The sequence below is a fragment of the Crocodylus siamensis genome, chromosome 10 (genome assembly GCF_052110815.1).
Source record: "Crocodylus siamensis isolate JL-2025a chromosome 10, ASM5211081v1, whole genome shotgun sequence".
NCBI lineage: Eukaryota > Metazoa > Chordata > Crocodylia > Crocodylidae > Crocodylus > Crocodylus siamensis.
This window is the reverse complement of record NC_143404.1, coordinates 56,466,375-56,489,826: the sequence shown is the minus strand read 5'-3', so window position 1 is coordinate 56,489,826 and position 23,452 is coordinate 56,466,375. Positions and strand designations below refer to the sequence as shown.

At 49.4% G+C, this 23,452-nt stretch overlaps 1 protein-coding gene across 4 annotated transcripts in view; it reads right to left on the bottom strand.

Moving 5' to 3' along the window:
• Window positions 1-11,704: 11,704 nt before the first annotated feature.
• The window catches only part of SRC (SRC proto-oncogene, non-receptor tyrosine kinase), a 69,401-nt gene continuing 57,653 nt past the window's right edge, over window positions 11,705-23,452 (bottom strand). For all 4 annotated transcript variants that reach the window (XM_090020912.1, XM_090020911.1, XM_090020914.1 and 1 more), the window contains 7 exons: window positions 22,423-22,572; window positions 21,934-22,089; window positions 21,123-21,302; window positions 20,778-20,854; window positions 19,644-19,797; window positions 18,623-18,754; window positions 11,705-17,878 (listed from right to left, as the gene is read on the bottom strand). In XM_090020912.1, coding sequence (XP_089877038.1) covers window positions 17,670-17,878; window positions 18,623-18,754; window positions 19,644-19,797; window positions 20,778-20,854; window positions 21,123-21,302; window positions 21,934-22,089; window positions 22,423-22,572 — 1,058 coding nt within the window. In that variant the 3' untranslated portion in view covers window positions 11,705-17,669. The remainder of the gene's footprint in view (window positions 17,879-18,622; window positions 18,755-19,643; window positions 19,798-20,777; window positions 20,855-21,122; window positions 21,303-21,933; window positions 22,090-22,422; window positions 22,573-23,452) is intronic.

Genomic DNA, 23,452 nt, shown 5'->3' with positions numbered 1-23,452 from the left:
GAAGTGGCAGCGCACCAGCTTTATAAAGTGTAAGAAACAGCTTTGCATGGTCCTGAACAGATGTCAAAAAGCAGCTTTCACCTGTCTGGTTTGGGTATTTGTCTCATCATTTGTGCAGAGCCTCAGGACTAGGAGACAGCTACACTGAAGTCAATGTAGGCTTAACTGAAGTCAGCGTAGGCTTAACTGCTCAACGTGCTCACTGCTCAGCAGCTACAGGAACAGCCTGTACTAAGATACTATACTTGCACTCCATTAAGGCTGCTTGCCTCCTTTCTCAGGATGCATTACACATCTAAATGTCAGCCATGATATAGATAAGACGTAGTCTAGGTCTGCTTTAAAATCAGAATTGGATGGGACCTCAAGGGGCCTCCGGTCAAGTCCCCTGCACAAATACAAGAATACAGTTCAAATCCATCCCCATCAAATGCTTATCCAGTCTCCCCTTGAAAACTTCCAGTGACAGAGTCTACAGCTCCCCTGGGTGGTCTAGTCCACTGCCTCGCTGTTCCAAGAGCATTTTCCCTGGGTGCATCAACATGAGAAACAATGCCCATTGGACTAATTCTACTGCGTGTTAGGGCATCACGCAAAGTGTGCTAATGCACAGTAGATTAGTCCAGCATGCACAAAAAACATTTATATGCGCTAATGTGCAGTAACACCAATTACAGCACATTAAGTTAGTAACTTATTACTGGTACTAAATAAATGTGCCATAATTACGATGCATTAACAAACATGTAGATGTGCCCCCTGAGATCTAGTCTAGAGCAGCTTTGGTGCAATTTAAAACCACTGCTTTGTGTTCTGCCCTGTGTGGCAAGGGCAAACAGTTCTCCCTCTTTTTTGTGGCAGCCTGTCACATTTTTAAACTGTTAAGAAGACCGCCCCTCCCCCCCCCGCCATTTAGAGCCCTTGCAATAGACTAGCATTTTGCAAATTCCCAGCCCAAAGCACACTTACATTAATACAGTTTTTCCGTGGCACACCAGTTAAGGCATTCCCCAGCCTCATCCCTATTGTAGCTCATTGCCAGGGCAAAATTCCATGGCGCACCTGTTCATTTCTGATAGCACACTTCTGTGCTGTGGCACACTGGTTGGGAAACACTGCTCCCAGTCAGTTTCCTGTCACACAGCTGAAGGCAGTACAAGTCCATTAGGAAGCAGACAGTACAAAAATGTGTACACTTAAGTGGTTTATGCACTTAACTGATATGCAGAAAACATGCCATTTATAATCTGATCAGCAGGCAGCAATTTGAGATTAAACTCCTTTTGCACAGTTAAACAGATTATGCACTTATTCAACCCGCATGCAAGTAAACAATGGCGTAGTAATGGTATGAGAAACCCTAAGGAAAACTGGCAGATCAGTACTAGTTAAATGCTCTAACTAGGTAGCAAGGATTTCTTGGGGTATCTTTTATTGGACTAGCTATGGACTTGAAATGGAGTTAGACAAGCTTTCAAATGCAGGACATTCTTCATCAGGTGGTTTAGGTGCAAAGAAGTGAGGGCAAATGCCTCTTCTAGTTATGATTCAGAGTACATTGGCTTAAATAGCTCCATTTTAAAAATAAGTACCCAAAGCTTTTTGCTAACTGGGCTAAATTTCACCTTATAGCCATTTAACTGAGCCCAGGCCATTAGGTACCCATTAGACTGGAAAGTCTGAGATCTTTAGGAGACAGAAAACTGGAAATGTATTTTGTGACCCAGCTCTGCAATGAAGTAAGGCAACACTTCCCATTCGTTCTTTATTCCATTTCCTTTCAGTAAGACATCTACAAACCTGCTTCCTTTTAAGATTAGATCCAACCTGGAGAAAACATTTAAAAGTAAGGACCTGCCACCACAGCATGCGTAAAGAACTTGGAAACTTTGGGTGGGGAGGAGTCCAAGCAATAAGCTTTTACATAAACTTTCACGCTAAAGCTGTTTATAGTCCTTCTGTACCTCCTAGTACCACGGTGTTTAAGTACTTTGCAGTGTTCAGCATATGCATCCTCAGAAGCCCCCTGTGAGGATACAGAGAAGCACATACCAATTTTTAGGTAGGGAACCATAGTAACTTGGAGTCAGTGTCACACAGGAAGCCTACAGTAGAGCAGGGAATCCAACCCAAGTCTTTCTAGTCCCGTGTTGGTGCCTTCATCACAAGGTCATCTTTACAGCCCATGGAAAGCCAGCTCACAACATTGCACGCCATGAAGGCAGATCCCAGGTCAATCCCATAACGCGTATGGAAAGACGTACAGGGTCTTTACCATCGATGCCCACAAACTACCTCTGGCTCCTCTGAACAAATAACTCATCTCCAACCTAAGTATTTATGCTGCCTGTATGCAAGTCCTTATTCAAGTGGATGAGCTATTTTTTCCACCTCCTGTCAAACAGCGTTTACCTGACAGAGGGAAACACCATGTTCCAGGAGGAGCTGAAGTGGCACTTAAACCCCTTGAAGGAGAAGTGATTAGTGTAAGCACATGCTTTATGTACACCCGCACAATGGGCTAGGTCTGGAGGGGCTCGCTGCAAGCTTGCTAGTCCTGTTCTAACCTGGTTGTGGTGGCACCCAGGGGTTTTTAAACTACTGAATGTGGAAGGTTGCTGGGACAAGAGAGATGTAGGGGGAAGACAAAGGCTTCTGGGAGGGAAAATACTTTTGTGGTCAAGTCCTTGTGAAAGAATTTGGCCAGGCCCCCATTCCAGCTCCAGTACCCATCTGCAGCACAACATTCAGCAAGTATTTCCTGGCTGGGAGCCTTGTCAAGCTTAACTCATGGCTAGGAAATTGCTTGGGGACAGTGGTAGTGTAGAATTGCAACCCACGGCCCTGCCTCCCAACATGGAGCCCTGCTGGCCTGTACTCCTGTTGTCTGCTAAAACCTCTGGCAAGCAGCTTAACTAGGGTTGGATACCTGGGGTACCAGCCCTGGGAACACAGTTGGAGGAGGCACAAAACAGAGCCACTGCATCTGTTGACCAAGACACAGACCCTGGTATGCTTCTGCTCATGGTGACCAGGAGGGTTAAACCATAAGATTATCCCTTTCCCTCCCCTTAGCTTTACACTTAAAATCATGCAACACTAGTCAACAGACCCCAACTTAACCCCAGGGACAGAGCACCTTACCTCAGCCAGGCATTGGGCCTCCCACTCCAGGACTGACCCGCTGTCTCCAGCACCCTCAGCCTCTCTACTCTGGGGCAGGAAGCCTTTCCATCCTTGCCCAAGCAAATGCTAACATGCTTCAACTCACTCTAGCTCCATCTTGCTTAGATTAGAATTTGCACTTAATCATTTCCACTCTCCCTCACTCATCTTGGATAGCAACAAGAAACCGATTTCATGCTGAGTCAGGCCACTGGGACTCGGATACAAGTGGGTATGTCCATCCAAACCCAACCTGGCCTGTGGCAGAAAGGCAAAATTACTGGAATCACAGCCCTCAATTAATCCTCTGAACTCTTTCCCTACATCCCTTTAGCCCAGTGCCACACTAAGTACTTGCTTGGGAGACCTATCCAGCTTTACCAAACTTGCCAGAGCCCCCTCCCCCCCCTTGTTACCAGCAAGGGAAAAGAATAAGGACATTGAACAACTTTTTGTTGCTTACAGTTAGTTCTCTTTGCTGTCTCAGCCATCCTAGTGTTTTTTCCACATAATTTAAACCAGGTATACGGAAGTACTTACACAGGGAGAGAACACAAATCTCGTAGAAAAAGGCACAACAGGAACCAAAGCAGTAAGTAAAAGCTAAAGTCAAAACGATTCAAGTTAGAAATGAGGTTTTTACATTTGTTTGTTTGCTTGTTTTCTTAATAAGCCATTAGAACAAACTACCAAGTGATTCCGTCTCCTGTAGCTTCAAGGCCATGCCAAGATGCCTTTCTGGAGGGTCTGCTTTAGCTGAAATACTGGGCTGAGTACAGGGGGAACCAGGTGAAGTTCCAGGATTTGTGCTTTATTGCAGGTTAGACTTGAGTGCCTCCTACCTTGAGATGCACTGTCCTGCTTGTGGCTTCAAGAAATCCAGCTTTAAAAAGAAGCTTGTAGCTAAGATTCTCAAACAAATTGGCAGCACCCAGTTAGTGGGGAGATATTTAGTTTTTTTCAACAGGTTTATTTAAATCCTGGGAAAGAGGAAAACACCATTCTATAGCATTAAATCAGGTTTTTTCCCCTCCAAAGCACTGTGACTATCTTATAATAGCATCATCTGACTCCAGATAACCTTGCCCACTAACCCTGCAGCTCTAGCTGAATGGGAGGTCAGGCTTTTAAAGAAGGCACCGATTTCTTGGAAAAGGCTGGCACACCCTTATCCAAGTGATCGGCTAGATAAACCAAAAACCTCAGTCCCTGGTTCTGCAAAGACCTCTTTATCATCACAGGGCTGTTGTAAACTTGAGACTGTTGCCCTCCTACACTCTGGTTCATGTGTCATTTCAGTTTGATTGGGGGCAAAGGGAACTCAAGTGTGTGGTGAATATTATTGACCACATTGCTCTGATCCACAATTAAACTGATCACCTGATTTGCCCTTGGCCTCTGCCTGCAGCTGAGATGTCATGGGGAGGGGTATTAGTGAATGGCAAGCAGCCACCTGGACAAACAGCCAGGCAGTGCCACAGCACTTGATCATCAGGGAGAAGAAACTCAAACCTGGGCAGGGGAATTCAAAAGCTTTCCTAATCTCTTTTTGCTTCCACTTTTCATCTTCCATGCACTCCTCCACTGCACACAGCCAGGTTTTAATGCTTACTACCTGTCTACTTGGCCTTTCCCTGTGCCAAGGGCCTGGTGAGCTGGGGGGAGGGGGGTGCAATTCCAATCTGCAATTGCTTTGCTTTCATAATTGCATCACTGCTTGCTGATTACTTTGCTTCTTGGGGACATTGTATCTTGCCTGGCTAAGCACTTGGCAATGTAGCAAGGCTGATGTGTTTGGTTGCTTTATTAATGTCTGCAGTGTAAAGAGAAGGGCAGGTCCTGATCAGGAATTACTCCACCCAGAAGCAAATCCATGCTCACACCTCCAGCCAACCTGGAAAGTGGAACAAAAACAGTTCAACCTCGCAGGGACTCTAAGGGGGTGAATAGCAGCTGTACTGAGTGGCAGACTGGACAATGACACTCGGGGAATAGTAGTGAAAGCTGTGGGGGTTGTGACTTCAGCTTTGATTGTACAACATGTCTTTTTTCACTGGTGTCAGTCCAGTGGTCTCTACTACAGTCAGTGGAAATAGATGTACAGCGAGGTCAAATTTAGGCCACAGATTCTATCCAGCCCCTGCCCACTCCCTTAGTCATTCCCCTTGGCCCTAGCTCCTGCCCTGCACCACCTCTGAGGCTTCTGCTACAACCAGGAGCTCTTCTATCGGCGGTCTCCCAAACTGCCACCAGGATCTCCTCAGGACCTGGTGGCTGGGTTTCCAGATCTGCAGATAGTAATGCAGGGTGCAGACCTCCCTGCCCAGCCCCTGCTGAAACCCACCCCTCTTCCCCCTTTTGAGCCATCACAAACCTGCCCACAGACCTGGGGGTGGGGAACACAATACCAGTCAGAGAAAAGCTGGGTGGCTCAGAGCTGAGGATCAAGTTGGGGCTGCTTGCTGCTGACATGCAGGGCACCTGCCTGGCTTGGTATTGCAGCCTCCAGCTCCTTCACACCTTAGCATGAAGTTCACTGATGAGTTTTATAGGAAGAAGTGATTAATTCTCTCTTGGATCTGATCTTCACCTTTCATGCACAAGGGTCACAGAGCCCCACCTCCTGTGGCAGCTAAGAGCATTATCATGTTCAGCTCCTGCGTGAGAGCCACTCAACCCCGCAGCCTCTTTTCTGAAGTTGATCAGACTGGAAATCTCAGCAGGCCTCTTCCAACCAGTAGGGGGTGGGGGAAAACAGTAGTGAGAGCCAGGTTTGGGCTTAAAAGGCTAAGAATAAAACCACTGGTGCTCAAGCCCCAGGGAATAAATCTAGAGGCAGCAGCAGTGTTGGGAGGCCTCTTTTCCAGGCTGCTTTGGGCATGGCCATTGCTATCTCTATCACAAGGGTTAGTATTTTCTAGCAAGCCAGACAGCAGAGTGACTTCACCTTCAAGTTCTCCGAGTGGCAAGTGTCACTGTGCAAGGCAAAACCTGCAGCCTTCCACATATCTACTGCTGACACAGCTACAGTGGTGGCCAGACATGTTCAGGTAGGTTTGTAAACTGACACATGAAACTAAGCTTACCATAAAATGTGGGCCCTGCATTTCTGCTAGCTGAACTCCAGCCTGCCATGAGCTGGCTGTTTGAACTGGCATTTTTTCCTCCAGCTTCAAAAATCTCACAAACTCTAGCTCACAGTCAATCCCCCAGAAGGCAGAAAATTTCATCTCAGAATTGTCAGTGCAGGCAGGAGGGGCTGGAGATGTGTTGCTGGGGTACTATCACCGAGACTCTCTCTTGAGGAGATGGGAATCGCATGGGTAGGTACATGCTTGCCCTGAGGGATAATGGATCCTTTCAAGGCAGAAACCTAGGTGCACATCCGGCAACCGCGGGCATCACTGCAAACCCATTTCACTCTGCAAGACACCCAAGTCTCTTCAATTTCCCCAGAGCTTTGGGAAAGCTGACCTGGGGAATTAGAAACGTTCTTTAATAAAGCAGGTTAAGAAGAACAAGACACCCTGGCTGATCTTTTGAGCTCTGACATGCCTAATACCCTCCTGGCAATAGCCAAGCAACGCTTTGCAGTAGATTGTAAAGGGAGATCTCAAAGTGGCCTAGCACCTTATGGCTACTTGGCTGGTTCACAGCTGCCTGCACCAACCACTACAAATGGGCACCTGGCTGTGCTGCCAATGCTGCGCTCTCACATCTCTCTGTGCTGCTCTCTCTCCAGTCCTGTCTCAGGAGCCTGGAGACAAGTGGCTTGACTTGCCTCCGCCCTCCTCCTCCCCATATTTGTGGAACAGCCAAATCGTGTCCCTTGATAATAGGGCACAAAACAAACAGGCAGATTAAGTCCTTTAGGAGCCAAGCTGTATAATCCCAGGCGCATCTGCCAGTCCTGAGGGGCTTAGGCAAAGGTCAGCTCAGCTGCTGGTGGGGGGCAGGGGTTCCTGCTGCTTCCTCATGCCAAATGAAGGTGAAGATATGGACAGGACTGCATGACTAACAGCTATTCACCATCATGGGCCCAGGGACATGCTACCTAAACTGACAGCCCTCAGAGACATCCCACACCAGCTGACAGCCCATGTAGGCACTCTGCTCCACCTGCTAGAACAGCCAGCCACACATGTCCACATCCCAGGGGCCTAACAGCAGCTCCTGCACCTGCCAAGCGTTCCTGCCTGCGCCGATTCTCCCGCAGCTGTGTTTGGAGGCAGTAGCAATAGGCAAGTCTGGCAGCTCTCACCGCATGAAAATGGGCTTCGTAGGTGCCAGGTGAAATGGTGACTTGGAACGGCTCCACCTTGGTTTTATCTACCCTGTGCGGGGGTGGGAGCACCCATCCTGTACCTGGGATGGTGGAGCAGGAGTCCTGGCTTTCTACCAACAGACACTTCTCATGTTGGCCTCAATTGCTGCGACTAGGCCTGCCCACCCTGCTCAAGCCCCACAGTGCCTGGGGAATTGAGACAAGTATGGTCTGTGTTACACCCCACACCCAGCCAACTCACCGTACTTCAGGGACAGAGTATACTAGTTTCCAACTGCCCCTTCCAACCTCTTGGGTCTGGGTCCTCGGGGCAAGCAGCTTAGAAGGGGAAAGGCATGAAATGCATAATCTTTGAAAGAAGAAATGAGGGTCTTCCATAGTAGCCCTAGCAACTGGATCCACCACCAGGTGCTTGGAGGAGACTACCAACTCCCCAGCATGTGGGCTTCAGCTTGAGCAGCCACTCCGGTAAACGCATTCATCCCAGAGAAAAGTTCACTATGGGAAAACTGTTCAGGCTGGCATCACCCTTGCCTGTCCCTGTGCTGATAGGAGCTTGGTGCTTTTGGGCCAAGCACTGACATGACCCCAGAAATTCAGGGAGAGCAATGGGAAGAGGGCGTCGCATCTAAATTCCTTTGCTTCAGCACCGCGAGTCAAAGACCCTACTTCCTTCCCCGCACAGCCACCACCTGACCGGCCACTTAATCAGCTGGAACAGGGGTGGAGAGGACTGGGGACCACATGTTGGTTCTTCTCCTGCTTGCCCACAATGCTTGTGCTTTTCAGGACCTGCCTCCAGCGAGGTGGAGGCTATAGGACAGAAAGGTTGAATTTTCCTACTGCAGTGGGGTCAAGGGGGGCAGAAGGGGAACAGGACAGGCCTGCTGTCAAAGGCCCTTTCTGGGGCAAGGATGCAGCATGGCCCTGGGATGCCTCCATCAGCAGGAAAAGGCAGGAGATGGCTAAGGGAAAACCAGACTCCTTAGGGCAGATTCCTGTTCTCCCAGGCTCTAGTGCAGCTGCCATGCCCCCAAGTGTCTGGAAAGCACAAGACACACGCAGAGGTAACAGCAGGCCAGCAGTACCGCACTTAGCACGTGATCCACTGTCTGGGACACACACATCCAGCTGGAGAGCACCTGGCCTGATCTGGCAGAGACATGGAAGCAGAGGAGAGACTCTCCTCCACCCTGCACCCTGGCTTTCTTCCAAACCCAGCCCCAGCCTTGTTGCACTAGATGCACATTTTAAAAAAATCAGCATTTACTCCTGCTATGGCTCCACGACAGCCCTTTTCCCAGGTCACCTGATCAGCACTCTCACGCACCAAGGGGGACAGTGGCAGGCGTGGCTGTGGCAGAGCCATCCTACATCTGGCTGGAGTCGCTCGCTTTTAGCGGTAAGCAGAGGGCAGGACCCTGGGCAAGGTCCTCCGTGGAAGAGCCTGCCCAGCCCTGGGTTTTCTACATGCAGACAATGGAGGAGGGTCTCTTCTCCCCCCTCCCCTGCCCGCCAGCACAATGGAGGCATCCTCCCCTGCCCCTCCCCCATCCCAGGAGGAAGGGATGGGAAGGCAGTGGCAAGGCAGAGATCTGCTGTTCCCCACCTCCCCTCACTGCTGTGACTGAGGACAGCCCAAACAGCTTCAACACACCAAGGTCTGGCTCACCCAGGAGCTGCACACAGTGAAGGGGTGCCCTGGGTGCCACGCTGGGCTGTGCTAGAAGTGCCTGGTCCTCACGGGCTGGGCGTTGGCCCTTCCTTTCCCCCAGTCGTGCTGCCCCTGAAGAAAAAGGCGGTCCAGAGCAGCTCTTGCCAGCTTGCCGCAGCAGGAACAAATGTGCCAATTAAGCCATCAGCCCAGGGAGCAGAGACTTGCAGTGCTGCTGCCAGGAGACACTCTTGTCCTTTTAATGAATTGCTGGGGCCTAATGTAAAAGCACCAACTGTGGAGGGCCACCAGGCTGACTCACCCCGCAGTCTCCAGAGATCAGCAGCAGGAGCCAGGAGCCAGGTTTGGATGCATTGCTGCTGTGGGTTTCCTAGTCTCTGAAGTACTGGGTCTTTGTGGCTTCGTGGGAGCAGCAGGCCTGCCCTCCCGCAAACTTTTCCCAGAGAGGCCTGCCGACTTTCAGTGGCCCTATCACTGCCTCCAGGCTTCCAAACAATTCCCTGGCAATTTTCCTAATTAAACAATCCTGCACTTAATTGGGCTGCTAATCAAGTGGCTTCTGCCCTACAAGTGATCACACTTCGTCCCTCTTCCCTCACTCCCGCATCCGGCAGCCAGCCAGGTTCTGTTTGGGACCTGCAAGAAGAGGGTGTTTTGCCAACTTGGGCTTCTCACTGTTCTCCCCGCCACAAAAAGGGGCATCTGTGCTGTTCAGTTCACTGCCACTAGGTGCCAGCAAGGTAACAGGGAGCACTGCAGGGAAGGTTACAGGAGCCTGGATGGAGCCTTGTCCCCCCTAGGCAGTTCTCACAGCAAAACAGAGGACAGGAGGTGCCGGCTACAGTGGTCCCCATGCCTCCCTACACAGCCAGCTGCTGCCCATCACGGAGAAGGTGTCTAGAAGTTTAAAGCATCATGAAGGCCTGTCCAGCCCCCCCAACCCACTTGAACACCAGGCAATCTGCAGCCCTGCAGAGGAAGCAGTCATCTATGGATTCCCAGGCGAGGTTAGCACTTTACAGCAAAAAGGGAGCATCCCTTTGTCTACAGAGCTCCCCTGTGAGGACTGTCTAGAGCTGCTATGATCTGCCAGCCCAGATGTGCTGCAGCAGGGCTGTATGTCCACAAAGCTTGGGAAGTGCCAGCAAGCCAGACCCCAAGCTGCACAGAGATGAACAGTGCAGCTGACAGGTCAGCCTAGCCCATCCATATGCTGTTATGGGCTGCAAGAGCTCAGCAGGAATGAGTTTAAGCAGCCCCAACAGATGCATCAGGTATAAACATAATAGCTGGAGAAGCCCCCAGAAAACCTTGCATTTCCTTAAGAGATGTCTCTTAATTACTTGCCTTTATCCAGAAGCCTCCTTGAAGGTTCCCAGAAGCCCAGCAGCTGCAGGGTCCCAGCCAGCCAGCTCATCCCCCTCCACAGCATTGCCAGCACATGGCCAGCAGCACTGTCTGTGCACCACTCCCACTGCAGAACAAGAAGATGCAGCCAAGTCTTGGTTAAGACAAGGGCTTCTCACCTACAGTGGGGCCTTCTGTTTCTTGGGAAGGAAACAGCCCCATGCATGCGTCAGTCTGTATAGAGAAGATTTCCCCCATGCCTCCACCCTCTTTGCCACACGGGAAGACTAGTCAGCAAGAGATGCCTTCCTTGCAGGCTGTACCTGACTAGTGAAGCAGCTCTGGAGCAGGAAGAGCCAGTGCCAATCTGGACCCCACTTTAATGACAACATGTTACCATGCCATAGAAGCAGCAGCACTCAGGTCATTTTCTACAGGTCAGGAACAAGAACCAGTCTTCCCTGTAAGACCACTGCAGTAGTAGACCAAGGAACTAAACATTTGCCACTTCAGTTCATACGCAAAGGCCAAACCCTGCTGCAGGCAGTAGAGCTGAGCCTGCTTATAGAAGGCAAGGATCTGGCCGGTTATAAATCTTGCTACATAGGAGTTCTCTTACCTTCTAGAAGCCTACTCCCAGCAGGGCTGAAGTCATCACCCATTGCCAACTGGCAAGGATTGCATCAGAAGTGCCAGTCTCAGGAGTCAGCGGTGAATTGGACATGTTTGGGAAGCTATTAAGTGAAGAGACACACTTACTTGAGAACACTGCTAGCCAATAACCAAGTGAGCTGCCTTGGCACAAGGCCACCTGGCACGAATATTGTCGTTATAGCCCTGAGCATCTATTTTCTGCCCAGGATAGCCAGGGCTGCCTGCACTAGTAGCACTAACCATGGGCAAAGATGCTCAGCTGGTGTAGAACAGCATCCCTCCAGAGTCAAGGCTGTGCCATGCGAAGAGCTGGCATGTGAGCTGCCGCAGATTCTACTGAGAAGCAGCCTGAGTGGTCAGTGAATGATCAATTCCTGCCATGCAACTAGCAGGCACAGCTGTTCAGAAACCAGGTACGAAGGGCTGTTCAGTGAGGTGCTTGTGTTTAATTCACTGGCAAAAGTATTTACACCAAAGAATCTCTACCACTGCCCACATATCCAGGGAGTTCTGATTTCTCCAAAGTTTTATTATTTCCAAAATAATAATAATAATAACGATAATAACAACAACAACAATAATAATAAAGGAGCAAAATATTTACTTAGACACTCAGGAAAGAGCAGGAGAGGAAGAGGGGCAGGGAAAGAGATACAGATCAACATGTTCTCTGCATAGTTGTCTGGAGATTTTACAAAACACCGTTTAAAAAAATTACAATAGCATAAGATTTTGTACAGCATCATTTTTTTTTTTTTTTCACTGAATCAGTGCCAAAGAGCATTGGCTCATTAATTTGGGAAGGGGATTCAATTATTTAATTTGCTGGCTTAAGGAATAAATTGGCAAGAGAAAAAACACAAAAAAAAAACCAAGCCAAAAAACAACCCAATAGTGTCTCTTAATCCATGCTCCTTCCAGTCTATGTCCCTTGCAATGATCAGTATCCAAGCCAAAGACACACACACACACACACACACACACACACACACACACACACACTTCCTTTATCTAAAGAGCTGCAGCCTATTCTCTCTCCAACCTTCCCCAACACAGAGGGAACTAAGAACACTGGATGCTCACTTAAATTATTATTACACAGTTGTTATTGCTGTGCCACCTAGAATAAAAACAATAAAAACCCCACAGGCAGAGCTGGAAACTTAGAATTTAAATTAGTCATTCTAGACCACCCATCTTTTCTTCAAAAGAATATGTATGGGGGGTGGGGGGAGGGGGCAAAAAGAGAAGAGGGGAAAGAAAGAGACAGACAGACAGACCGACCTTTATACAGCAACATGCACATCTGCTCCCAACCCCCATTCCCAGATCAAAGCTCTTTTCAGTCTGGCATTCTTTAGCATCTTCTGATTTTTCTTTTTAAGGAAAAAGCTCTCTCCCTGGTGGCTGGCATTGTATAAATTAGACAAGAGTTACTGTCAGATGACATTTCATGGCACTTGGGGTTGGGGGTGGGGATCTACTCTTAGCAAGCTTTAAAAATTAAAAAAAGCCTCTGATCTCTAATGATTCTGATTTCTTGGCAAACATTCAACATAAGCAGGGAGACACAGAACATGAAAACAGTACCAAGTCCCTGCTCGTGAGTGCAGAAGTCTCATCATGGCAACTTCTGTGCTGCACAGAAAAAAAAAAAAAAGTGGCTCCAAGTCCCAAATCCATTTAAGAGTAGATTAAAAAAAAAATTAACAAATTTCCAAACAAAGAATGGCAGAATCTCTCCTTAATCAGCATGCCTTGAGCAAGTGCTTGGCCAAGAGGATTTGTTAAACAGGAGATCTTGCTTTAAGAAACAAGGAGATACAGGGCTGGGTTTGCATTTTCATCCCTCCTATTTTCCCTGAGCTGTTGGAAAGAAGGGGAAAACTGACTAGAAGGAAGATAATCATTTAGGTGCCAGTATCCTTCCCACTCTGGGGGAAAGAGCACAATGGGAGGGTTCGCTCATTGTCTCAGAAGAAAATTGCAATAAAGCTGGATTCCTAGCAACATTTGATGGGCAGGCACAATTAGCTTCTCCCTGGCAGCTGGTTTGCTTCCATGCTGGGAGGAGCGTGTCTTATTCTGAGAGCTTGAGCTGATCTGACTGAGGTTATGCATGTATTTCTGAGGGGGCCAAGCTTAGGACATGCCAATAAACCCAGCACTACATCTCAGGTCGGTGTCTCCTGACTATGGGGACTTCTAATCAAAAAGCAGATGAAGGCAAACAAGATATGCTGGGCAATACAGCAGGTCTATAAAAGGAGAGCACCTCTCCAAGTGCCTGCACCTTAGCACAAATGGGCAGGGGTCAGGGAAACTGGTCTGGATTGTGCTCCTAATAAAGCCCATGGGAGTTCTACTACAGGTGTCAATGGAAAAAAATTGACCCATATACCAGGACTTGCCCAAGGCATATCCCTGGATGCTTTCCTCACCCCACCCCCTCTTCCAGCTGTGGGACCTGCTGCCAGATTTTAACAGCTGTCGAGACATATCACTAACTTGGTCATTGAGATGCATGCATCTTGTGCCAAGTCAGCATGGAGGTTTGGACTGACAGCCCAAAAGAAAATGAAGAAAAATTCTTGTGACATACAGGGTGGAAAACACTGAATCAGAAAGGAATCATGGAAGAAAACATGGGGGCAGAGGAGGATTAGCCCTACGCTCGAGCAGAGTGGGTCCTTCCAAACAGCAGTGGCAGGCCATTGCGATATTGATGGAAAGACACAAGAGCCACCTACTATCCCATACACATCCCCTAAACCAAAGCCCTGAGGACTAATGCCATCTGAAAGGGGCTAGGTCACCACTTGCTTAGAATTACTGAGCTCTCTGAAAGATGCATGGACTGAGAGACAAGCTAGCTTTGGAAGATAGCCCCTCAGTTGCTGTCAGGGGGTCTGCCCTGGGTAATTTTGGCACAATGGAGCAAATTCAGACAAAAGACAAATGACTATGTGATGGCATGATTCAAAGCCTTGCAAGCAAAATGGCAAAGAAGTTCAGTGAAAATACAATTGCAGACACATTAACATTACCTTAGAAAAAAAGAGAAAAGACACATGCAACTAAATTAGCGTCTGGTCTCCAAAGGGAGCTCAGTTGACTTACGGGCTATGTACAAAACCAGGCTATTTTACAGCTCTTCAGTACTTCTCCCCATTAACAAAACCATTAGTCCACAGAAAGGTCTGCTCTACTGCTCCAGCCCAAACTTATCAGAAAGGAAGGTCTCTGCAAAACTATGGCTTCCAGTGGGGCTTGGGTTTTCTGCTTAAAGTAGACAGGGGAGGGAACGACCACTGACAACTCAAAAAGCACCTACACCCCCTTCCTATTTGATCCTCAAAAGGAGCATTTCCACAGCCCTTGCCTTCCCATTCCAGCAACAGCCTAAAGTGGAAACCTCCCCTCCTAAGCTTTGAAGTGTTAAATCATGATCATGCCAGTAATGGGCTGAGACCAAACAACTGGGCTTCGTGATTAGGGTTTGCTGAAAATGAAAAGATGGAGGTGTGCACACATGGGACCTTGACTGGGGCATTTGGGTTGCAAATGAACCAGCTGTCCCTGCACATGATGGGGTCAGCTCTTCTGCTCCTTGTCTTGGGCTCAGACCCAGCCCAATAAGAATAGCACTTGGTTGAGCACAGGAATGCCATTGCATCATGGCACCATGGTGACAGACTATTCATGAGTTAAAAGGGAGAAGGTTCATCAGTGAGGAGGAGCAGAACCAGCTAAGAGCACACCCCTTGCTTAGTGTTTTCAATGAGACATGCAGTTGTTCTTCTGTTAACACTCCTGTCATGGGTATGAGCACAGCATCCCCCTCTTCCACAACCACTCTCCTTACCCCTGGGAGGCCATCAGCTAGGCCACAGGCTGATCTTTGATGCGGCTGTCCTAAACTCCAACTTACAACATCAAATCGGAGCAGAGATGCCGGGTTGTGGTCTGCATTATCTCAGCTCTTAGTACCCTGCTTGTGATCCATCCACTTGCCTGCCTTCCCTCAGGTGAAAAAGCAGCAGAGACATCTCTTGGCCCACAATGTAAATCTCTCAGCTAAGCCATGTCTGACTTGCCTGTAGATGCCTATTATCTTCTCCGTCTAGGTGAGGGCCACCAGAGCACCAAGCCCAGGAGCAGCTTAGGCTACAACAGGTATCCAAAACTTCCTTTCCACTACATTTCTCATTCTTCCTGAGAAAATGCTGCAGGACATGAGAGCAAGCAGGGAGGGAAGGAGGCACCAACATAACTCCAGGCACATAGGGCAAAGCTTGCAAACTGAAATATGCTGTTTATTCACAAGCCCAATAAATATTACAGCCAGCCCCTTGTGTGTCAACTGCTCTCCAAGCAGCTTTTACCACTTAACTTCCTTCCTTGTATCTCTGATGCCATCTGGGCACCAGTAAATGGGAGCAATGAGCTGTCTGCTTAAGGAGACACCCAGGCTACAGCCCTACAGGCTGTTAAAATGACCTTAGTGGGAAGCAAAGGTGCTTAGCAACCCATCAATTTGGGCCCTCCTGCAGTGCTCTGGGCAGCTGGGTTTGAAGACAGTTCTGCAAGACTTCCGCATCTAGGTTGCCCAAGGCAAGTTTGGACAAGGTCAGCAACCTGGCCAGGTGCCACCACAGCAGACAAAACAAGGAGGCTGCTTCCTTATGGGATCACATAATGGGTCAAGCTGGTACCAGGATCATGCAGGGATCCCATGGGATTTCTGCTTCACAGGCTGGAACATGTAGGAGGCATCTGAGCAAGCCCTGACCCTGATGATCTTTTCCACCAGGGGACCTTTCTTCTGACCTTATCTGCACCCAGAGAAAAGACCATGGAACCTTGACCAAAACCAAGGAAAGAATTTGGACTTTTACAAACAAGGCAGGATTACAGGTCTCATGCTCAGATGATGTCCCCTGTTACTGCAATGCCAGGCTCTGCCCGTTAGTCATCATGAGACCAAGCCCCCAGGGAGATGATCCCAAACAGCCTGCTGAGGACAAGACAGGTCTACTTTAACTAGTTCCACACCAGGCCTCAGTTCAGACAGACACACAGATCCACTTGCTGGACAGAGGGCTTCTCAACTGGGGAAAAGCTGGAGGGACACTGGTGTCCAATGCAAGCAACTCCCCCAGGCTTCTCTAGCACTGAATAACCTTTGGGTAACATAAAATGCATCCAAATTAACAGGTGAGACACGGAAGTGGCTTGGTTGTGCATTGGTAAGATTCATGTCTTGAGATGCTGGCTGGAAGACCAGGAGTATTTCATGGAAGAATTCCCATCAAAAGCATTAGGAGGAACAGCAAATGTTGGGAAAAGGGTATCATGCCTCAGTTGGCATTTCCCTTACCGTGGCTCTGTGAAGTCGTCATCACAAATTAGAAGGTTCTCTTTGCTGCATGGGAGACAAGACTGGAAGACTGAAACCTGAACCCCCAACCTGACGCAGTTCCAAAACATGTCTAAAAGTCACTGGAGCCACAAGCAGTAACACAAAAGGCGAACCCAAGTGCCAGTGCACTTCAGCTACAAAGTCTTTCTAGCCCTCCAGAAGTACCACACATGGGGAGGAGCATCAGTGAACCTAGTATCCTCCAGGTCTATATGGCATGGGTAGCATCTCTAATCCAACCTCATATGTACTTATGACCTGCAGCAAGGTGGTAGGTGGGGAAGAGGGGTGTGGAGAGGGATGGGAGGGGCATTGACATTGCTATGCCACAACCCTGTACACCAGAAGGGGTGATGGGGACAGTCACATGTATATCAGATGCATGTCTGTCTTCTCCAGGGAAGAGAGTCTTAGTCTGGAACAGCAACACTTGCACTTTTTTCTGTGGCAAAGTGCGGTCAGTTCTGGTTAGAGAACAGGCGGGGGGGGGGGGCAGAAATCTGTGCTGACTTAGAAGAAAAGAAAAAAAAAAAAGGAGAAAAAATGAGAGACTGACAGAGAGACACAGAGACAGAGAGGCCCCAACTGGAAGGTGTCATTCTGTAGCACTAATGCCCAGTCCCTGAAGAGCCACCTGCTCCAGGATGCAGTGTACAGGGAGTCCAGGTCACTGCTCCTTGGGTCCACTTCATCTCCTCAGCTGCAATCCAGAGTCACTTGGAGGAAGACTCTTGAAGGCCAAGTACCTCAAAAGGGAGGCTGATCCTGCATCTTCACTCACCCTCCATGCTTGTCTCAAGCATAGTGTCTTTCTTCAGGAAGGGTTCCTTCCCCTCTCCTAACCTCTAGGCATCTCCCTTTAGACTCCTCTCAAGGTCAAATGGCAACACCTCGTTAAACAAAAGACCAGAAGTCATTAATTAGCAAACAGGGAAACCCAGCACCCACAGCCACTCCAATAGGCTGCAGGAAGGCCCCATCCCACCACTTCTGAAGAAGGGCGACTCCCAGAACTGCAGACTCTGTGAGGAGTTCTTGAGATCCTGCGCGTCTTGTGACACACGCACTCACAGACATGTGGAGGAGTGGACAGTCTTTGGCACCAGAAGCCATCCCCACATCTATAGGTTCTCGCCTGGCTGATACTGGGGCTCTGTTGATGTGAAGTAGTCCTCCAAGAAGGCCTGCAGGTACTCGAAGGTGGGCCTTTCCTCAGGATCCTTCCTCCAGCACTGGCACATCAGATCATGCAGGGATTCGGGGCACTCGGGAGGGCACGGCATTCGGTAGCCACGTTCCACCTGGTCCAGTACTTCCCTGTTAACCATCCCTGCGAGCCAAAAGAGAGAGAGACAAAAGGACTGAGACAGAACAATTCTCAGTGCCTGGCTGGGAACCACAGGCATGTGCTTACTGCCCTGCAGACAAGGGGGCAGGAGGGCATCTAGGACCCTCATCACTATCCACTATCTCTTCTCATCCCCTGCAGCCTCCTCTGAATCCCCAGTTGGTCACATCCCACTGACAAAGGCAGAATCCCAGTAGGCCACAGGTTCTACTTGGATAACTGCTTTTGCATTTCCCTAGCACCCTCCATCCCATGGTCTCTCTGGTAAAAACCTTGGGGTATGGCGAGACATGAGTATTATTGCTCCCAAATTTACACGTGGGGAAACAGAAGGTTGGATAACCTGGCCAAGACCTCTCACAGCAAGCCCCTGGCAGAGAGAGGATCACAGATCTGAGAACCCTGTTCCAACCATCAGCCACTCTAAGGTTCTTCTCAACAAACACAGCTGCAAGAAGGATTTCATCCCAGGCAACAGCTCTGGCCATTTATTCACAAGCCCCAAATGACGACCATTTTCCAAGCTCCAGACACCCCTAGAATGTGCCCTTCAGTGTCAAAGCCTCCTTATCTGTCCCTGCCTAGAGAGAAGGGAAAAACAATGCACCACATCTTTCCTTTGACAAGACCAGGAGACACCAGGGGACAAACATTACTCCAAAAATCAACTGGGATGCACCACAGGATCAGAGCAGGGCTGTGGCCAGTGATAGCTCCAGCTCTTACCTGGGTATGGCACTCTGCCCTTGGTGGTCAGCTCAGTCAGTAGTATTCCAAAGGACCAGACATCTGACTTAATGGTAAACCTGCCATACAAAGCAGCTTCTGGGGCTGTCCACTTAATGGGGAACTTGGCACCTGAGTAAAAGGAGACAAAAATAGGGCATGGAGACACCACACAGAATATCAACCAGGGGAGCCCAGACAGGCCACAGTCCACTACTGTGATGGCTGAGGGATACTCTAAAGCCTGGTGAAGGCATCTGTGTAGGACCAAATGCGGAGGACCGAGCTAAGAAATTCCAATGAATGAGTGCCCTGTGCGAGTGCGGACTGCGCTGTCTGCATCCTCACTCCTTCCAGTTTCAAAGTACAGAAAGCACCGAGTCATCTGGGTTAGCTGTAGCAGGCCTAAGTCTGGGAATCACAAGATCTCGTTCCAAGTCCCAGCACTTTCAATATGAGTCTCAGCCCATGCCAGGGATTTGCTTGCAGCATCCAACTGCAGAAAGGCAATGTCGTCCCACCATGAAAAGCAAAAGTGAAGCACTCTTTCAGAAGGAGCTACAAGATCTGTGGCAGCAGGATCATGACATATAAAGCAAGCACTTGAATGTGAATCTGAATGAACTCAAAAGTACCAAGCCAGCATCTTTACAGGGATGAGTCCTACAATGTGTACAGCATGGACTGTGACAGGACAAGCTCCCTGTCTCACTGGCCTCAGGGACACAGGAGAACTTGGCTTCTTTGTAGTGCCAGAGATGGGGTCAGTCCATATTGCGTGGGCCCAGGTACACAGGGAACTGGACAGACTTCCTACCATTTCATATTTGCCACCTAGATGGGATGTCAGCAAGTGCCCTAGAAGCAACAGGCTGTGCATATCATTCCCAAGCCATCCAGCTCTCTCAGCCTTAGTCCTTTTGGAAGCACCATGTAATTCTGTGGCTGGCTTGTTTTTTTCCCCCCCCCTCTCTGGTCCCAGCATGCCGATGCCTTCATGAGCAGCTCCACTCTTACATACCTTGCCTGGCAGTGTATTCATTGTCTTCGATCAGCCGCGCCAGGCCAAAGTCAGCTACCTTGCACACCAAGTTCTCCCCTACAAGGATGTTGGCAGCTCGGAGATCCCGGTGGACGTAGTTCATCCTCTCCACATAGGCCATTCCAGATGCGATCTGTAGCCAGCACATGGGACAACATGCAGAGAACATGAGATGCTATAACCAGGACACAGGGAACCCCAAGTCCTTCTAGGCATGCTCATTTTAAAACAGCCATTGTAGACCCCATGAGGCCCTGACCATGCAGCCCAGTTAGTCCAGCAACTAAAAACACATGGAGTTGACGAGACTTAAGAGGGGCCTGGCTTTATTTAAAAGGCCTATCACCTGACTAGTATTCTGTGTGGTCACAGAAAGAAGCCAGGTGGCAGCCTGATGGCAATGTGCCATTTCACTCTGCAGACTACATAAAATACCATAGGTCTCAGACTGGTGACTTATACAGCAGCCAGCTTGAGGAATGAGTTGGATGAGATGCTTGCAGTGGCAGGAGATGCCCCAGAATCTGTGCTTGCCCAGTCAGCCATAGAACAAGGGGTGGAGGTCTACTACGAAAGCCCTTCTCAGAGCATGTTTCCAGGTTGGTGACTCCAGCGCACCCCCTAGGTTAGGCTACTATTGGCTTTGGACTGGAGGAGATTGCCACAATAGCTATAGCTGCTGGTAAATCAGCCCAGGGGTAGGCGATACAAAATCTAAAACATCATGGCTTTGGCCAGTCACATGTCTCTGTTTAACATATCAACTGAACAGAGAAAAGCAGGAGAAAGGCTAGAAGGCAAGGGCAGGCTGGATAAAGGCCATCCCATTCTGGACAGATTTTTCTGCCTTCCCCTCATTGTTTTGGCATAGGCTACCCCTAAATTCAGAGCAGCTGTGGGACACTTCATCCCAAGCCACTAGGGCCCCTTCATCTTTTGATTATGTTAATGATTGCTAGCAAGATACATGGACATGCAAGACAGATGGTCTTTCCAGCTAGACCCCTCCCCCTGAATGGTAGGCAGCAGAAGACCTATATTTTAAAGGCTAAAGCAGAACACTAAAAAGGCAAGAGAAGTTTCACCCATAACTCATCACTCAGCCAAACCCACCTGAGCCGCCATGTCCACCAGCTGGGGCAACCGCAGATACTTGCCCATCTCTCCCTTCAGGAAATCCAGGAGACTCCCTAGTGTGGAAAGGCATAAGAGAGTCAGCCAGAAACAACCATCACTCTGATGGTCCTATTTCCCATCCACCTCAACTTCTAATATAACATTTACATTTTGGCTCATGTGGAAGACTCCTCTAGAAACTGGAAGTTGTTGCTCACTTGGAGCCGTCTCAGCTCCCTGCCCTGTTGTCCACACCTCCATCCCTTTCCCCTTGCTGTCCCTCTCCTGCACTCATTCTGTCCCCTCCCCCCCCCCCCCCCCCCCCCCCCCACACACACACACCTTTGCTCATGTATTCGGTTACTATGTAAATGGGCTCCTCTGAAACCACAGCATACAGCTGGACCAGTTTCTCATGACGTAGTTTCTTCATGACCTGGGCCTCCTGCAGAAATGCCTCTGGAGACATGGTCCCGGGTTTCAGAGTCTTTATAGCCACTCTGGTGGTGCCGTTCCAAGTCCCTGCAACAAAAATCCAAGGCCGTTCAGGACAGCCTGTCTTGACCATCATTCCCTGCCCCATCAGCTCACTGCAGTAGGATTATGTTGTGACAGGATCTGCAGGATCCTGGTGGAACATCCTGGGAGGGATGATGTTCTACCAGGCCAAATCAGGACAAGCCACCAGAGTTTAGGGCAAGTGGAAACCCTACAGAAGCACTCTGCTGAGTAAGCACAGGGAGCACTGCAGCTCCCTAGGACCCATGCCATTCCTGACACATCACCTTGTCTTTGCCAGCAGTCATGGGATTAAACCAAATGTGTGGCTCACTGCTGGAACAGGAAGGAGCAACTCCTAGTGACATTTGTATAGCCGGGGTGATGGGCCAAGATTCTCACACTGAGTGCTGGGGAAGTCTCACATTGCCTATAAGCAGCAACTCCAGGAGACCAACCAATAAGGAGAGACAATTTACATTTCTTGGAAGGAACAGAAATTCAATCATTTTGTTCATCCCCCATCTATGACTCCCTTCCCCCCTCCCCCAAACAAAAAACCAGGAGTCCCTCTGGCTAGTCAAGACAAGCCAATGTTCCATAGCCCAGGGGCCTCCTGTTGTTTTCCAGATACTTCTTTGGGGGAAATCCTTACCCATCCACACTTCTCCAAAGCATCCTTGCCCCAACTTCACCTCTAGTCGCAGGGATTCCCGGGGAATTTCCCAAGCATCTTTAGCCAGTCCTTGTGTCTGGGGCTTGGCAGTTGGGCAAACATTGGTGAGACGGTGACACAGGCCATCAGCATGTTCTGGGAAGGGGAAAGAACACAGGCAGCATGCTGACTTAGAGAGCCCTGGCATGGGTTTCCTTCAGCCCTTGCCTCCCTTCAACTCCCCCCAGCTCTCAACCCTTGGAACTTACTGCTCCCTAAGCCTGCTGCATCTAAATCCCCAAGCACTTGCTCTCTTCCCCTTCTCCAAGCCCATCTCTTCAGGAAACACACTCTCTCCCCCTTCATTATTCAAGGCGAACAAGTCCCTGGTTTTCGTGCACTGCTGCTGTGCGTCTTGCTTTGCTTTATTTGGACCATAAAAAAATTAGGATCAGGGAACAGACAGGCCCTCCAGCTCAGGACACCTACTGGAATAATAGGTCACCAACTGCTGCAGGCTGTTGAACTGCGTGCGGGAAGTGATATAGAAGCCGCCACTGTCCAGCTTGCGGATCTTGTAGTGCTTCACATTGAGCCCCTTGGCATTGTCAAAGTCCGAGACCGAGAGGCAATAGGCACCTGCAGGAAGAGCAGGAACATTTCAATCATCCCACCTCAGAGACATGCTGGGACTGCTACTCAGAACGTGGGGAAGGGAGAAGAGGGAGGAGACAGGTGAGAAGGGCCGTGTGCATGTGGAAGCAAATCTAGGGACACATGTATTGGGGGGGATAGAGAAATGTAAACCAAGTGAAGAGGGTGACCTTTATCCTAGAGTAAGGGGAGGGGAGACCAACAGCAATGGAGGCTGGCATCCACATCCTGCTTCTCCCTGTATGGTGCTGGACAAAAAGAGCACTGGTAGACATGAACCTCTCCTCATACCACCCTCCTGCATCCAGAGCAGGGCCCAGGACATGTCACCTGGTAGTGCCCATGCACATGCATGCACACTGAATGAAGCCACAGGCAAAGCCCTGCCTCCCTAATCAGGTCCTCCAACTGCTTCAGCTTGTGCCAGGCAGGCCAGCATACATACAGGAGGCTTCCCTGAACACCTAGATGCTGGAGGAAGAGAAGCTGGGGCTTCCATGCTCAGTCCGTACCAAGTGTGAGCCCAGTTGGCTGCAAAGAGTTTTGTAGGACCTGCTGTTGGTGCCATCTTTTGACTACACAAAACTAGGGGCCATGTGTGCATAGAAGGTCCCTTGGCAGTTAGACAGCTGGGGTCTTGAGCACTCAGGGTCCTGGCTGAGGGTCAACAAGACAAGTGTTTTACATGCCATTGCCCAAAAATCCCCAGCAGAGACTCTACTAGATTGCATTCCTTCACCTCCTGTTTCATGCTGCTGCATGGCATCACAGTCTGCACATCCTGCTCAACAAAAAGCTGAAGATCACATTGAACCTGGATGCAGACCTGCTTGTGACTCTGCCCTAGGCAGCACATAAAGCTTTG